This window comes from Dama dama, chromosome 11, assembly GCF_033118175.1.
Source record: "Dama dama isolate Ldn47 chromosome 11, ASM3311817v1, whole genome shotgun sequence".
In the NCBI taxonomy this organism is placed as follows: domain Eukaryota; kingdom Metazoa; phylum Chordata; class Mammalia; order Artiodactyla; family Cervidae; genus Dama; species Dama dama.
This window is the reverse complement of record NC_083691.1, coordinates 4,341,353-4,357,826: the sequence shown is the minus strand read 5'-3', so window position 1 is coordinate 4,357,826 and position 16,474 is coordinate 4,341,353. Positions and strand designations below refer to the sequence as shown.

Below are 16,474 nucleotides of genomic sequence, written 5' to 3'. Positions count from 1 at the left end.
CAAACAGTGGGGCCCAGAAGGCCGGACCACTCCCATCTGATTGTGAAGAAAGAGGCAAACAGCCTGGCTAGTTCAGGTGTGATGTTGGCAGAGCTGTGCATGGCGGGGGAGGGGGAAGGGGGGGGAGGAGCTTGCCTCCTGACCCCAATTCATCACCCTGTTACTGACCGTGGCCCCGGCCGAGTCCCATGACCTCTCAGATGTGGGTTTCTTGTTTTGCTTTCCTTGTTGCATAAGAGTCACATGGTGGCTCAGATCGTAAAGCGTCTGCCTACCACGCGGAAGACCCGGGTTTGATCCCTGGGTCGGGAAGATCCCCTGGAGAAGGAAATGGCAACCCACTCCAGTACTCTTGCCTGGAAAATCCCTTGGACGGAGGAACCTGGTGGGCTACAGTCCATGGGGTCACAAAGAGTTCGACACGACGGAGCGACTTCACTTTTACTTTTCATGAGTCACAGAAAACTAGTAAGTAGACTGGAGGGGAGGAGCCCCTGGCCCCACCCACTGTGTCTGCCCCACCCCACCCAGCGCCATCCTCTGCCGCCTTCCTTCCGGCCCTTCACCACCCTTCTCGCCTGTGCTGACGCGCTCACACAAGCGTGGCTCTTTCTCCCCGCGTCCTCCTTTACACTTGACCTTCGTCTTGGAGACCTTCCTGAGTCACTACTCGTGTGGCCGCTTCATTCTTTCCAGCGGCTTCATAGTATCTTCTGATAAATGTGCACAAGTGGGAGGGGCAAGGGACTTGGGAACGTGAGTGTCCTCACCTCGTTCACAGCTGCTCTCCCAGCCCCTTTCCTGGGTGAAGTCTCAGGCCATCCGTGGCTTTTCTGCTCACTTGCAGTTACAAAAGGCCAGCTCAGTGCACTGGTTAATACATCTGGCCCTAGTGTAATCCTCACATCGCAACTTCTAGCTGCCCTGCGAGGACAGTCTCCTTCCTCCCCACCTTGGAGGCTCAGCAGGAAGGGGCAGGTTGAGCTGCCCTCTCGGACCCCTCCTTGGCTGCCCACTCCTCATCTCCAGGGTGAGTGGAGGGCGTTACAGGGGGCCTTCTGGTATTAGTACATTGCCCGATTTGATCCGGTAATATTTCACTTAGTATTCGTTCTCTTTTTTTTTTAGTTTTCAAGCATAACTTTATTTCATTTCTTTAGGCTCTTTTTTTTTTTTAAGTTGGAGTATAGCTGCTTTACAATGTTGTGTTAATTTCTAGCTGATAACAAAATGAATCAGCTATACGTATACATATATCCCGGCTTTCCTGGTGGTTCAGTGGTGAAGAATCCACCGGCAATGCAGGAGCTGCAGGAAACACAGGTTGGATCCCTGAGTCGGGAAGATTCCCTGGAGGGTGGCTTGTCAACCCACTCCGGTGCTCTTGCCTGGAGAATCCCATGGACAGAGGAGCTGTCGTACTCCAGTCCATAGGGTTGCAAAGAGCCAGACATGACTGAAGCGACATAGCACGCACATACATGTGTCTTGTACATACATGTACAAGAGGGGTCTTGCTTGGGTTTCCTTTCCATCTGGGTCACCACAGAGCTAATACGGTAGGTTGTCTATTTTATACCTAGCAGTGTATATATGTCAGTCCCAGACTCCTAAATTCATCACACCCTCAAGTAGTCTTTCATTTGCTCTTCTAAGTGATACTGACCAAGACATTTTCCTTCTCTTGATCTGGGATCATAGCATGATGTGGGAAGCTTTTTTATAAAAACTTCTGGAAAGCCCTGGAATACTGTTCTCAGCAAGGCTAGGAGGTCACACATGTGAACGTACCTTGGTCTGGTACCCGTGGCTCTATTATTTTATATATGCACTTCACTCAACTTTGATCTTTTATATTTTCCCAGACAAATCACCTATTTTGTCTTGGTTTCACATTATTAGCATAAAATTATACCTAATACTCTGTTATAATTAAAAGAAACATTTTACCTTCACACAAGGGCAGTTCCATGTTTCATGGGACCAGGAGTTTATTCATATTTGGGGATTCTCTTTAAGAAAAAAAGTTCAAAATTCTGACTACAAACTTAGGCATAAAACTGAATACTTAATTAGAATGAGAAAAAGAATCAGAACAAATTAAAATTTTAAATAAGCTGACAAATATCATAAGCCACAAAATCCAGAAAAATAACACATTTTTAAAAAATTAATTGCCTGCCACACCCTATATTCATTTTCCCCCTACATTTTTTTGGCTCCTAACTGTTTGATCACCTCTTTGTATGATGGCAATATTGTAATATTTTTTCTGCAAAGTTGAAAGCTAGTTTAGTCTTTCCCCTAGCATGCTCAATTGTGTTTTGAGAAAATATTTTACTTTAAAATAATTATAAATCCACAGGAAGTTGTAAAAATAGCACAGAGACATCCTGTTTATTCTTCATCCTGTTGTCCCCTATGATAAAATCCTATGTAACTATAGTACAATATCAAAACTAAAAACCTGGGACTTCCCTGATGGCTCCATGGTGAAGAATTAGCCTTTTGATGCTGAGAACACAGGTTCGATTCCTGGTCTGGGAACTAAGATCTCACATGCCACAAGGCAGCTAAGCCCGTGAGCCCCAACTACTGAGCCCATGCAGCCCTGAGCCCGTGTGCCACAACCAGGGCGTCTGTGTACCACGAGAGCTCCTGCATGGCACAGTGAAGATTCTAAGGCCTGACCCAGTTAAATTCATTAAATTTGAAAAAAACATTAAAAAGAAAAAACTAAAAAACTGACATTGGAACAATATACAGATTCCATTCAGATTTCACCAGTTTTACACGCAGTGTGTGTCTGCGTATGTGGTGTCCATGCATTTTATCACATGTGTAGATTTGTGTTACAAATCAAGAACTGTTCTATCACCTCAAAGACACCCCTTCATGCACCTGTGTAATGACCCCTCTCCCCACCATTCCCTGACCCCTGGGACATTCCAAGAAAGGTATGTACATGAAATCATACAGAATGTGACCCTGTGAAACTGGCCTTTTTCCATGAGCATAATAGCCTTGACATCATCCAAGCTGTTGCTGTATCAATCACCCTTTCCTTTTTACAGTTGAATAATATTCCATAGTATGGATGGACCACAGTTTATTCACTCACTGAAGGGTGTTTTTGTTGTTCCCAGTTTGGGGATATTACAAGTATTCCAGCTATGAACGTTGGTGTATCGGTGTCTGTGTAGACCAAGTTTCCATTTTCCAGGAGTAAATGCCAGGAGTACACTTGCTGGGCTCCTATGGTAAGTGCAGGTTTAGTTTTTCAAGACACTAGCAAACCATTTTCCAGAGCAACTCTGCCGTGTTACATTCCCTCCAGCGATGTGTAAGAGGTTTAGTTTCTCTGCGTCCTTGCCAGCACTGAGCATCATCACTATGTTAGTCGCTCAGTCGTGTCCGACTCTTTGCAACCCCAAGCACTGTAGCCCACCAGGCTCCTCTGTCCATGGGATTGCCCAGGCAAGAACACTGGAGTGGGTAGCCATTCCTTTCTCCAGGGGATCTTCCTGACCCAGGGATCAAACCCGGGTCTCCTGCATTGCAGACAGATTCTTTACCGTCTGAGCCACCGGGAAAGCCCCCCGTCACTACCTATTTCTTACTTTAGTTGGACTGATAGGTGTGCAGTGACGTGTCATCAGGCTCTTAATTTAAATTTCTCCAATGGCGAAGGATGTTACTAGTTTTTCCGCGCTTATTTGCCATCCATATACCCTCTGTCTCTTTGCGTTTTGTCCTTTTTCTAATACAGTCATTTGTTTTCGTTTTGTTTTATTGTTGAGTTTTGAGAGTTTTATATATAGTCGAGATAGGAGTCCTTTGTCAGATACATGATTTGCAAATATTTTCTCCAGTAATGGTTTACATTTTCATATTCTCAAGAGGCTCTTTCAAGGAGCAAAAGTTCTTAATTTAGAGGAAGTTCAATTTATCTTTTTTTTTCTTTGCTGGATCATGCTTTTGGTGTCAAGTCTAAGAACTCATCACCTAGCCTAGCCCTAGGTCCCAAAGAGCCTCTCCTATGTTTTCTTCAAAAGGTTTCACAGTTTCACATTTAACTCTATGCTCCATTTTGAGTTAATTCTTGTATAAATTATGAGACTTGGGTCAAGAGGTTTTTGTTTGGTTTTGTCCATGGTGTCCAGTTGTTCCACCGCCATTTGTTAGAAAGACTATCCTTCCTTTCCTGGATTATAATTTCCATCAATTTACTCTCAATTTTATTACAACTCACATATAGCTTGATTTACACTACCCTGACTTATGAAAAGTATATTTCCTAAAATTTTCACCTAATCTTTTTTTCTATAATTCGCTCCTTCTCTCCCCCTCCTTTTCAACAATGCATAATTATTGAGAGCAAACCATTCCCGCTGGCGTTGGTATTCAATGGCCAAGAGCAGTTACAGACCAGTGACAAATGAACAAGAGGGCTTCTGCAGGGGAGGGCACCAGGCAAGGGCCATTGGAAGACGGACCAGTCAGGGGCAAGCCCTCTGAGGAGGGGACCCAACAGCTGAGACCTGTAGGCAAAGGAGCTGCTGAGAGTCTGAGATGAGTTTGGGGAGGGGAGGCTTTGTCAGCCGTGGCGAGGAATCTAGATTGAGTCTGAGAAATGGGAGGCTGCCAAGGGCACTTTAAGCAAGAGATGACATGATACAGTTTATGTCCTGGGTTTTCTCCATGTCCGACAAGCCTCTCCCCCTCTTCATCCGATTGAATGAGCCAGAGCAAAAATGGGCAAAACCTGCTGCATCTCCACCAGGCAGTCAGGACTGGGCTGTTGTAACTTACAAGGTCTGTCAGCTCTTCTGATCCAAGCGCCTCTCCCCTGCCTCTTTCCAGCAATAAGAACCGCTGGCCGAAACAGGACACAAAGACGGTCAGTGAGGCGGCTGTGGGAGGGCCGTGAGGGTGGGTTTGCGGTGCTGTGGGCAGTGGAGGCTGCTGGAAAGATAGCTTTTCTGTTGTGAAAGGCCTCTTGGGGTAGATCTTGCGAGATTACGCATCTCGTGTCATTAGAAAGCATGGCTATAAATTAGGCTGCTCAGAAGCATGGGGCGTGTAATAATTAAGTAATAAAAGTCGCCACAGGGGCAAAGAAAGCAGAAAACAAAGAGCCAGTGTTTGTAGATGCGCTGCAGGCTGCTCTGCAAAGAGACCTCTGAGCTCGAGTGGCATTTCAAAGCCGCGGAAGCGCCACTCAAAAGGAGTCCCAGGTCAGCCCAGTCCCAGAGAAGTCCGCCTGGAGGGTGGGAGAGCTGGGGGTGGGCGTTTAGGGTCCAGTCCAGCTCCAAGTCTGTTTCTGGGGCCACAAAATCCAACGCGTGGAGGGGCCCAGCAGGCGGTGGATGCAGTTGGGATGGGAGAGGACTGGGGCCAAGTGACACCTGATACTCAGCTCCAGCCAACTGCTGCCACAGAGGAAGGCAGACCTATGTGATCAGAACACATACATCTTCAGGACAATCTGGGAAAGCTGAGTTTTTTTTAAATGTAAAACTTCCCAATTTTTAAGGGCCGACAACAATTTCCAAGACTTTAAATACCACCGTGCAGCCCATATAAAACACAAAGGCAGGGGGTTTCCTTGGAGGTCCAGTGGTTAAAACTCTGCACTTCCAATGCAGGGGGCATGGGTTCGATGCCCGGTTGGGGAATTAAGATCCCACATGCTGCAGAGAGAGCAGTGAAGCCCGCCTGCCACAACTACTGAGCCCACATGCCACAACTAGAGAATCCACAAGCTGACTCAGAAGATCCCCATATGATGCAGTGAAGATCCCACGTGCTGCAACTAAGACCCAGCACAGCCAAATAAATAAATAAAAATCATTCCTGGTCCCATGTCTGTCACTTTCAGTGATGGTAAGATTGATCGCTTGGGTAAATTTTATGTTTTGCACATTTATCACACTAAGAACAAATTGATCCTGTGGTTCAGCTGCTGCAGCCTGAGCCACCCACTGTAAATTTCCCCGTCAGCCTTCTACCTAATCATCGCTTATTACCTAAATCCATTATTTCATTAGGAGTCACAAGGTAATGATGCTCTTCCGCTCAATTCTGTCCTTCCTCCTGCGTCTTATTAGCTTTGGTTCTTCTAGAAAGTACTTTCCCTCATCACCTATTAGGTTGCCTTGAGAGAGCCTCACACACAGCCCTGCCCCCACTGTTCTGGGACCTGACCCCATCATCTGCAGGTTGAGTGATTATATTAATAGTACCCACTTCACAGTGCTGTGAGGAGTGGGGTGTGTAAAATGCTCCGTGCAGGGTACATGCTCCTTGGATGGAGACCCTGTCAATGAGAATCAGAGCAGAGGCTAAAGGCAATAAAGACAGATTTTATTCAGTACTATTGCAAAGGGGAAACTGACCTCAGGATAGAGCTGGGCTCAGTTCTTAATACAATACAAATGGGAATTTCTACCCAAGGAGCAGAGTGGAAGGCAAGTTACTAAGAGGAGACTTCAAGGGTAGGTAGGGGATTCTTGCTAAACTGCCTTAACAGGACTCTTGGTAAAGGCAAGCCAAGGTGATGAGACATCAAGTGTGGGGGGACTGGCTTAGCAGGGTTCTCTGCTAAGGCTGACTTCATCCTGCCAAAGATAGGTCCCAAGGACAAGGCCTGATGGAAAGGAGGGGTCTGAGGAGTCTGTCTTAAATCTGGTTGCGGAGAGAGTCTGTCACCATATCAGGCCCAGCACTTGATTGGTGGGCAGTAAACATTTGTTGAATGCTTTACAGAAGGCACCCGTTTCTTCCACGGCTGCAGAAAGCCAGCCTTGGGGAGGGCGCTCTTCCCCGCAGCCCTGACAAGTCAGGCAGGCAGCCTCCAGGGAGAGGGGGTTCTCTGGCTCTTCCCAGACCTCAGACCTGTCTGACTTCTTGCCCACAGGCCTTCCACCCCCTTCTTTGATCTGCTGCAGCATCGGTACCAGCAGCTGTGGGTGCAGGAACAGAAGGCCACCCAGAAAGCCATTAAACTGGAGAAAAAGCAAAAGGTAAACACCATGCTCCCTGCAGGGTGGGTGACTGACGGGGTGGGAGGGGAGGGGAGGGGAAGGCTGGGGGAGGGGCAAGGCTTTGCGGCTGCCCCCCTATGCATGTCTGTTGCTGGTGGGCGAGGCTGGATGTTGGCTGGGCAATCGAGCTGCTCATTGCTGTGCTGAAAGGATCTTGGTGATGATCAGGTTCAACTTTGGCTTAAGCCCCTCGAGTGGAAGGCTCTGATTTCTGCCTAAGGGCCCTCCGGGCTGTTCTCAGCGGTGGGGAGAGTCAGAAGTCAGAGACAACCACTCAGAGCAGAGCACTGTAATAATATATTTTAAATTAATTAATTTATTTATTCTATTTTTGGCTGCATGAGTCTCCATCGCTGCACAGGTGTTCTCTAGTTGCGGTGAGCGGGGGCTACTCTTTGTTGTGGTGCACGGGCTTCCCATTGTGGGGGCTTCTCTTGTTGCTGAGCACAGACTCTAGGCATGCGGGCTTCAGCAGCTGCAGCACACAGCCTCAGTAGTTGTGGCATGCGGGCTTAGTTGCTCCATGGTATGTAGAATCTTCCTGGACCAGGGATCGAACCCGTATCCCCTGCACTGGCAGGCAGATTTTTATCTGCTGTGCCACTAGCGAGTCTCTGTAATATTTTAAAAGCAGTCCACGACTAGTTTATTCATTAATAGCTCAAGAAAGAGCTCACTATGGTAACGGCCAGTTTCCAAGGGAGCATTACCGTTACATGCTGCTACTTCATATTGATAGCTTCATGCCAGAGTCATGTTTCTAATTAGCAGCCATTTCGTAACAACTCAGAGGGCCACAGGTCCATGGAATTCGGAGCCTCCGAGGACACATCTTCTGAATCTAGAGATAGTCTCATAGCCAGTGCCCCGCCTTTTTCAGCAGAGAGCCCAGTTCAGTTCAGTTCAGTTCAGTTCAGTCCGTGTCCGACTCTGTGACCCCGTGGACTGTAGCACACCAGGCTTCCCTGTCCATCACCAACTCCCGGAGCTTGCTTAAACTCATGTCCTTTGAGTCGGTGATGCCATCCAACCATCTCATACTCTGTCGTTCCCTTCTCCTCCCGCCTTCAATCTTTCCCTGCATCAGGTCTTTTCCAGTGAGTCAGTTCTTCACATCGGGTGACCAAAGGATTGGCCGGTAGTCAGCCACTACCAGTGGCTCCGCCCCAAGAACTGGTCGGGGACTGGTGCCAGCCTGGGGGTGTGGCTTTGAGTGAATCACACTTTAGTTGTTCTTGTTCCGTCTCTCAGTCGAGTCTGACTTTTTGAAACCCCGTGGACTGCAGCACACCAGGTTTCCTTGTCCTTCACTATCTCCCGGAGTTTGCTCAAACTCATGTCCATTGAGTCGATGATACCATCCAAACTGGGGTCTCAATGACCTCAATGGGCAAAAAAGGGGGTCAGATTGAAAGAGGGCCCAGCATATAGTCAGGGCTTCCCAGGACACAAAAGGGGGCTTCCCTGGTGGCACAGAGGGTAAAGAATCCACTTGCAATGCAGGAGACATGAGTTTGATCGCTGGGTCGGGAGGATGCCCTGGAGAAGGAAATGACCACCCACTCTAATATTCTTGCCTGGAGAATTCCAAGGACAGAGGAACCTGGCAGGCTACAGTCCACGGGGTTGCAGAGTCAGACACGACTGAGCGACTAACACTTTCACAGGACATAGTAAGCATTCAAAAAGCAGTTGTCAAACCAACCACAGAGTCCTTCTGTTCCAAGATTCTCTGTGGCTGTGATGCTTTCTATCAAAGAGCTACGAATACCCAGACCCTCAAAACACTGAGGGGCTGACACACAGTCTATTAGGGTTGATGAGACGGTTGATTTACAAGGTCAGATTGCTTCTATCTTAGGAGAAACTGGTCTCTTAACAGCTCAGGATGTCCTGGGTTTTAGATGGTGATGACCCCAAATGAAATTCTTAGAAACTGGCTTCCATTTAGTGAGCAATCATCTAGGCCCAGACACTCTGCTCAAAGCTAACTCAGCAAACCCCACAAGAACATGTTTGTTAGGCATCGGTACCCCATTTCCTGCAGTGGAAATTGAGGTTGAGGAAGGTGATAAGACTCAACTTTCATCCTTCTAATTCTGAAGTCCGGCTCATTAAGCCCTGGCTAGGCAGCCTCTCAGCTTTGGTTCGAGATGAAGTTTCAAAGCTGCTGTTCTAGGAAGCAGAGGGGAGAATTGATCCAAAGGGCTTGGAAGTTATCCACAGACATATTCAATAAAATTAATATAATTGATTAACAAAATAAATCAATAAAAGGTGTTCTCTACCAGTCCAGTGGTTAGGACTCCATGTTCCCAATGCAGAGGACCCTGGCTTGATCCCCAGTCAGGGAACTAAGATCCCACATGCCACATGGCTCAGCAAAAAAAAAAATAATTAAGTAAAACAAAGAGATGCTATCTTTTTAAAAAAATAAAATAAAAGGGGTTCAATAGGGTGGTGGCATCTTCGGTTAAACTCGGGTCAGCTTTTATTTGTCGGCTGCACCGTCTGTCCTGTGCCCCTTTCTGCAGTGGCCCATGCTCTTTGCGTCACTTGGGTACCAGTGCATCGTCCAGCTCATCGTCCAGCTCATCGTCCAGCTCATCCACTCTGGGTGTGGGGCTCCAACTCTCTAGCTCTAGGTATAAACAAGAGCCCCCTATTTACCTGCTAACTCCCCTAGGAGGTTTTGAGTTCTGCCAAGGTCACAGCTGTGAGCTAAGGTCTGACTGTGCGTGGAGTTCCCCAGGGGCACACATTGAATCAGAGTCCCCCTCTGATCCTGCACCTGGGGGCCGGGGGCCTTGGGTGAGTCTGCTGGGGTGACCGTGACAACGTATGATAGACCGGGTGGCTTAAACCACAGAAATCCTGGAGGCTGGAAGTCCAAGGTGGAGGTGGCCGTGTCGGTTGCCCTGGAGGCCTCTCTCCTCGGCCTGAAGACGGCCGCCTTCTCACCCCGTCCTCACAGGGTCTTTCCTGCATGGACGCCCCTGATGTCTCCTCCTCTTCATATAAGATCATCTGTCCTATTGGATTACAGCCCCACCCTCTGACATCACTGAGCCTGCATCACCTCCTTAAGGGCCCAGCTCCAAATACGGTCCCAACTGGGGGCTAGGGCTTCATCATATGGATTTGGAGGGGACAGTTCAGTCCACAGCAGACCCCATGAGCTATGGGTCCCTAACCACAGGCTCACAGCACCTGTTTGTGGGTACAGGGCGTGCAGCTAAGGAGGAGCTGGACCACCTCTGCGGCTCTGAAATCCCACCTAGAGACCTCGAGGTGTCTCCACTGAGCCCTCTAATTCCTGCTCTCAAAGGAGTCCTCCTTTCTTTTCCACGAGCAGACCATGCTGAGGACCTGCTTCCCAGAAATGGCAACAGCCCCGTCACATCATTCATTCGTTCAGACCTGGTGGCGTCCCTGGTAACCACCTGGGCTGTCTTAGCTAAGGAGGACGCACCCCTACCCTTGAGGCAGCTGCCTTCCAGAACCCAGAGAGTTCTAGGGCTGAACCAGAAACCGAAACAGCACGCTCTCAGCACCCCATGGTCCCCTCCCCGAGTCCACCTGGTCCTGGGCAGGGCCAGGGGCGCAGGCGCCCTGAGATCAGGCTGGGAGAAGGGCCGGAACCAGAGGGAAAGTGCCCCACGGGGCTGCCCCAGCAGGAATCCCAGCCCCGGGCCCTCCAGTCCCTTCGTCGTGGCTCTGGCCTCTGCAGGAGCCGGTCACCACCGGGCCTCGGCCTTTCTCTTACCCGCAGGTGATCCTCGGGAAGCTCTACGAGACCCGGAGCAGTCAGCTGAGGAAGTACAAGCCGCCTGTGAGGCTGGACGCCCTCTGGCACATGCCTCACTTCCAGAAGGTCAGTCCCGCCTCCAACTGCCCCTCCCTGCACCCAGCGGATGGCCCACTTCCTGTTCCTTATCTGTCCTCTAGACAGGGGCTTCTGTGGGCTTCTACCCCCCGACAGGCACAACAACAATGACAACAACAACAATAATAGCAAGAGCTAACATGTTGGAGCCCTTCCTAAGTGCCACCGGAGACATGCCTGGCCCCAGGAAGACAGCCACACAAAACCACGTTCCTGGCCAGACCAGGCCCGGCCGCTTGTTTGAGTTAAACTGCAATTTAGACAATGAAGGGGCCCGTGCCTTCCTGAGCCTAATGCGACTGAACAGGCTGCCAGCGAGGCCTGCCTGCCGCCCTTGATGCGGCGCCCATGTCCTGCCCAAGTGGCCGCCATCAGCATATGTCAGTGGCCATTCGCCCCTGCTGTCCATCAGTCCAGGCCGTCGCCGCTCACACGGGCAGGGCCGGGCGCCGAGCAAGGGAGTGGGGTGTGCCGCTGGCCTGTTACCGCTCCCCCGCCCGGCCTGGGCAGTACCCCTGGCCTCCCCCAGTTTCCTTCCTTTTTACCCTCATCCCTCCTGCCCCATCTCCACACTCGGGCATTTGGCCCACAGCTCCTTTCTGGCCCCTCCTTCAACATGTTGCCTTTCCTCTTTTGCTCTTTTCTTTCTGATTTTCCTGACATTCGATGTCCGTGGTGGGGCACTGGGGACAGACGTCCTGGGGACCCTGCCCAGGGAGGGATAGGACCCACAGCTCCCCAGGCACGAGATGCCCTGCTGGCACTGCGCTCTACATGCCGACCCCCAGCCCCTCTCAGCCCCCGTCTCTGATTTAAAACCTACCTATAGTTCCCAGGGGTTTCCCTGGTGGCTCAGATGGTAAAGAAGCTGCCTGTAATGCAGGAGACCTGGATTCGATCTCTGGGTCAGGAAGATCCCTGGAGAAGGGAATGGTTACCCACTCCGTTATTCTTGCCTGGAGAATTCCACGGACCGAGGAGCCTGGCGGGCTACAGGCCAGGGGGCCTCAAAGAGTCAGACACGACTGAGCGACTAAGCACACACATAGCTCCCAAGGCAACGGACAAAGGAGGGCTCCGGTGGTCTCCTCTGCCCCCACTGGAGCAGGAAAGGGCCCCTCTCCCTGTCCACGGCCCCCAACCTGGGTAACATGGATTCCCCTGTGTCAGGAGGCCTGTCTCACCTGCAGGTACCCCCACAGTCTGGCCCAGAGTAGGAGCAGAAATTCAGAAATAAATGAGTTTCTATTTCTTCTTGTTCAATCAATCAGTCGTTTCCAACTCTCTACTACCCCATGGAGTGCAGCACGCCAGGCTTCCCTGTCCTTCACCATCTCCCGGAGTTTGATCAAACTCATGTCCCTTCAGTCGATGATTCCATCCAACCACCTCATCCTATGTTGCCCCCTTCTCCTACCTACAGTCTTGCCCAGCATCAGGGTCTTTTCCAATGAGTCTAAGAGAGGGGATTTGACTTAACTGGGCACAGGTCTCTTCTGATCTTAAGACTGTTGTTATAAAAACCCGTTAGGAGCACGGCCACCCGCCTGTGATGCCAGCCCTGTGTCGTGCCGAGTCGTTTACATGTATTATTTTGCACAGCTTCCTTACCTGAGTTCTGAGGAGGACCGGCAGAGATGGTGTTCATTTTCAAGTGGCTGGGCCTGGAACCCAGGTCCCTCTAACCGCAAGGCCCGAGTTCAAAGGCACCATCCACTGGGCCACTGAAATAACAAGAAGTAGAATAAAACGCAAATGCCTGGGCTTACAGGGTGTTTTCTCATCTTCCCCGGGGATGCTCATGGGCTCTGGAAGTTCAGCCACAGGAATCTCAGCATGGCTGGTCCCTGGGCACACCACCCAGGACAGCCCCGCAGAGGTGCCAAGAGCCCCTGGGTGCTGACGCCATTGCCGAGACACTCAGCCCCCTCCCTGCTGGGAAATACCACCAGTGAAAAGTACTTACTGAGCTCCTACTGTGTCCCAAGTGCCAGACATGCAGTATCTCATAGATACAATGGTCCCATTCTACAGACGAGGAGACTGAGGCTCAGAGAGGGGAAGGAACTTACCCTGAGAGAAAGGGGTTCCTGCCCGGTCCGGGGCCTCTTCTCCGTGTGGCTGGGCAGTGATGCCTCCCGAGGACACTATCCTTCACTTTCCAGTCCCACCCCGGCAGGTCCCCTCTTCAATACCAATGGGCCCTTTTCCACCCCTTTGAGGCACTTAGCTGTATTGCAATTCATTCATTAACTGGGCCACTCATTGTTCAATGTCCATCTTCCCCAGTAAAGTGTGAGCCCACAGAGGCATGTCTGTTGTGTCCCCACTGTGTCCCAGGAGCCCAGCGTGGGGCCTGACACCCCGCAGAGACTAACATTGTCACTCAGTTGTGTCTGACTCTTCTGTGACGCCATGGACTGTAGTCCGTCAAGCTCCCTCTGTCCATGGGATTTCCGCAAGAACACTGGACTGGGTTGCCATTTCCTCCTTCAGGGGATCCTCCCCACCCAGAAATTGAACCTGGGCCTCCTACATCTCCTGCATTGGCAGGTGGGTTCTTTACCGTCGGAGCCACCAAGAAAGCCCCGACACCCAACAGGTGACCAGTAAGTGTTTGTGGGAAGAATGAATGAAGCGTCGGATGAATGAATGAATGGCCAGTACCGCCCAGGAGGACAGAAGAATTGAAAAGCCTTTCACAGACCCTGGGAGACCCCCTTCCCAACTTAAACGTCCCAGTGCCCACCAGCCCTGGCAGCCGCCGGCGGGGTCTGGGCCCACAAGGGCCGGTCGTGGCTAGAACTGCTCCTCCCTCGGGGCGGGGAGGGGCTGCTTGTTGTCAGGGCCCCGGGAGGGTCTTTGTGCGTCGTGTCTGTGCTGATCCGCCTGCCCCCCTTCCCCACCCGGCCCCATTATGAAAGGAAAAGGCACTTCCAAAAAAGTGGAATCCGTCACGGTGATGGATAACCTAAATGGACTCTCCCCGCTCGCGAACAGATGTCGACGCTGAACTCTGTCAGAAATAATTAAACACCTTTCACACGGAAAAGCAGCAGGCAGGGCGCGGGCGCTCCCGGGCTGGGTCAGTGCGGAGCGAGCTGGCTTTCCACCCAGCCATCCCCACCCGGCGCCACGCGGGGCCCCTCCCGTCGGAGCCCGGGGGGGACCACGGAAGGGAGCAGAACAGAAGCACCCCTCGGTGGGGCTCCGTCTCCAACCGCACGGTTCCCAGCTCTACCTCCTGGGCTGTGCGGCCAGCAGTTGCCACGCGACGGCCAGCGCCCAGAGGGAGGGTGAGCCGACAGCTGGCGAGTGGCCTCTCTGCTAGGATGCTCACGACGAGCCGCCCGCCAGCCCCCGGGCCTGGCCCTCCCTGGGCCTCAGTTTCCCCACCTGAAAACGGGGTGGTGGCGCACTGGTTCTTAAGGGTCTCTTCCAACCCCAGCTTCCATGACCAAGCAGCCACATGGTGGGAGGCATGGGGCTTGTGGAGGCTGCACACCCCAAACTGGGGTGAACTGGGACAGGTCCTCATTCTCGGGAAGGGACATGAATTTATCGCCTCGTCCCTGAGCGGGGGGACGGCTGGGCTTGGAGCCTGCACCTTCTGTTCCTGCTGGCTGGGCTCTCTCTGCCCTCCACGAGGTGCCCCGGAGGCCAGCAGAGGGGGAGACGGGGGCAGTGTGGTATGTTGGTGTGCGCGTGACTCCAGGGTCGGTCAGACCTGCGCCAGGTGGTGACCCTGCCACTCCTGACCTGGCACGTGGCTTGACCTGTCCAAGGTCCCGTTTCCTCTTCTATAAAATGGGCCTGTGCCTGTCAGCAGAGCTGCTGGGAGGGTTTGATGGGAACCCGTGCACCGTGTTTAGCAGAGCACCCGACCCTTATCAATCCACCAATAAATGGCAGCTGCCACGAGGATGGTCCTGGTGATCACTCATGCAGTCCTCATTCATTCATTCACTCATTCATTCATTCACTCATTTGTCCACTCATTCACTTGTTCACTCATTCATTCACTCATCCATTCGTTCACTCATTCATTTGTTCACACATTCATTCGTTCACTCATTCGTTCACTCATCCATTCGTTCACTCATTCGTTCACTCGTTCATTCATTTACTGACCTTATCCCTGAGCGCCTTTCTGTCAGACCCTGTTCTCAGCACTAGCAATATGCTGCCATAGGGCTGCTAGAGACAGGCAAAGAGTAAGGTGGACAGAGGGCTGGTGGGGACAGGTAACTATGCAGGTGGACTGCTAGATGGGGAAATCTGGAGAAGTTCCAGCCCTAGGCGTCCAATTCTCTCAGCCTGAAATGCTGGGGGGATATCAACTTGAGTTGGCAGCCCCAAGTTTGGGGGTGGGTATGACCCCTCATAAAAAAAACTCCCAACACCATGCACGCTCCAGTTGACCCAGCCTGTTCTCCGGCCTTTTGTGGAAACCTCCCCAGGTGTCCCCAGGCGGGGAGGGGGTCCAGCTCCCCAGGACAACCCTCCTTGGGGCCGGTTGGGAGGCAGAATTATTAACAAGTGCCCCCCTCTGCTCTCAAAAGTGACCCAATCTGAACCATATATTCTCTGGTCTCCCGGTATTAAATCAAGAAAAACAGTTTTATCCCCTTTTACAAAAAGACTAGCAATGATAAAGGACCAAAGACAAAGGAGTGGGGAGCCCCCTATATTTACGGCGGTCCTGACAGCGATGGTGAAAGGCTGGAGATGTCACAGGCCAAGCAATGGCTTCAGCACATGTTGGGACACGTTACACAGATACTATAGAGACAATCCATAGCATCATGATATTAGGCAGCCACTGGAAAGATTTTGGTACATTTTATTTATTTACGTTTGGCTCTGCTGGGTCTTTGCTGTTGTGTGGGCTTTCTCTAGTTGTGACGACCGGGGGCAACTCTAGTTGGGGGCTGGAGGACAGGGCTTCTCACTCTGTTGTCTTCTTTTGTTTCCAAGCTCGGGCTCTAGAGCGCGCGTGGGCTTAGTCGTTGCAGCCCCTGGGCTCGGTGGCCCTAGACATGTGTGGTCCTCCCAGGTCAAGGGTCAAACTCCGTGTCCCCTGCACGGGCAGGCGGTTTGTTATCACTGGACCACCAGGGAAGTCCACCACTGAAAATACTGACTTTAGTCTGTACTTAGTGGCATTTTAATCATATTCCCCTGGTTTAGTGCTGCTTGGCCTACATATTACTGGGGGAAAGAACCTGTGTTATGTGACCCTGTCTGAATGGAGGCACCCATCCGTCACATGGGGTTGGTGCTCCAGAACAGATATCCGGGGGGGCGGCCCCGAGTGGTAGCAGCCGTGATTCCTGGGGTGAGCTGGAGGCTGTTTGATTTTCTCCGACGCTCTTTCCTGCAGTTTCCATTTTTATAGTGAGTACATGTAACTTTTACAAAGCCAGTTGGGTTTTTTTTTTTTTAATGTTTTTTAGGGACTCCCCGGGTGAGCTAGTGGTTAAGTCGCCTCGCTTCCAATGCGGGAGTCGCAGGTTTGATCTCTGGTCAAGGAACTAAGATC

General features: G+C 51.2%; 1 protein-coding gene across 2 annotated transcripts in view; it reads left to right on the top strand.

Annotated features, from left to right (window-relative positions):
• Positions 1–16,474, top strand: part of CFAP77 (cilia and flagella associated protein 77) — a 148,662-nt gene that overhangs the window by 113,958 nt on the left and 18,230 nt on the right. Inside the window, exons 1-3 of one of the 2 annotated variants that reach the window (XR_009694877.1) lie at positions 364–468; positions 6,920–7,025; positions 10,819–10,847. Coding sequence is in view for 1 of the 2 variants with exons in the window: in XM_061156166.1 (XP_061012149.1) it covers positions 6,920–7,025; positions 10,819–10,920 (208 nt within the window). In the remaining variant the exon portion in view is untranslated. Of the gene's footprint in view, positions 1–363; positions 469–6,919; positions 7,026–10,818; positions 10,921–16,474 lie in introns of those variants that run through there. The other variant, XM_061156166.1, reaches the window with a different exon arrangement.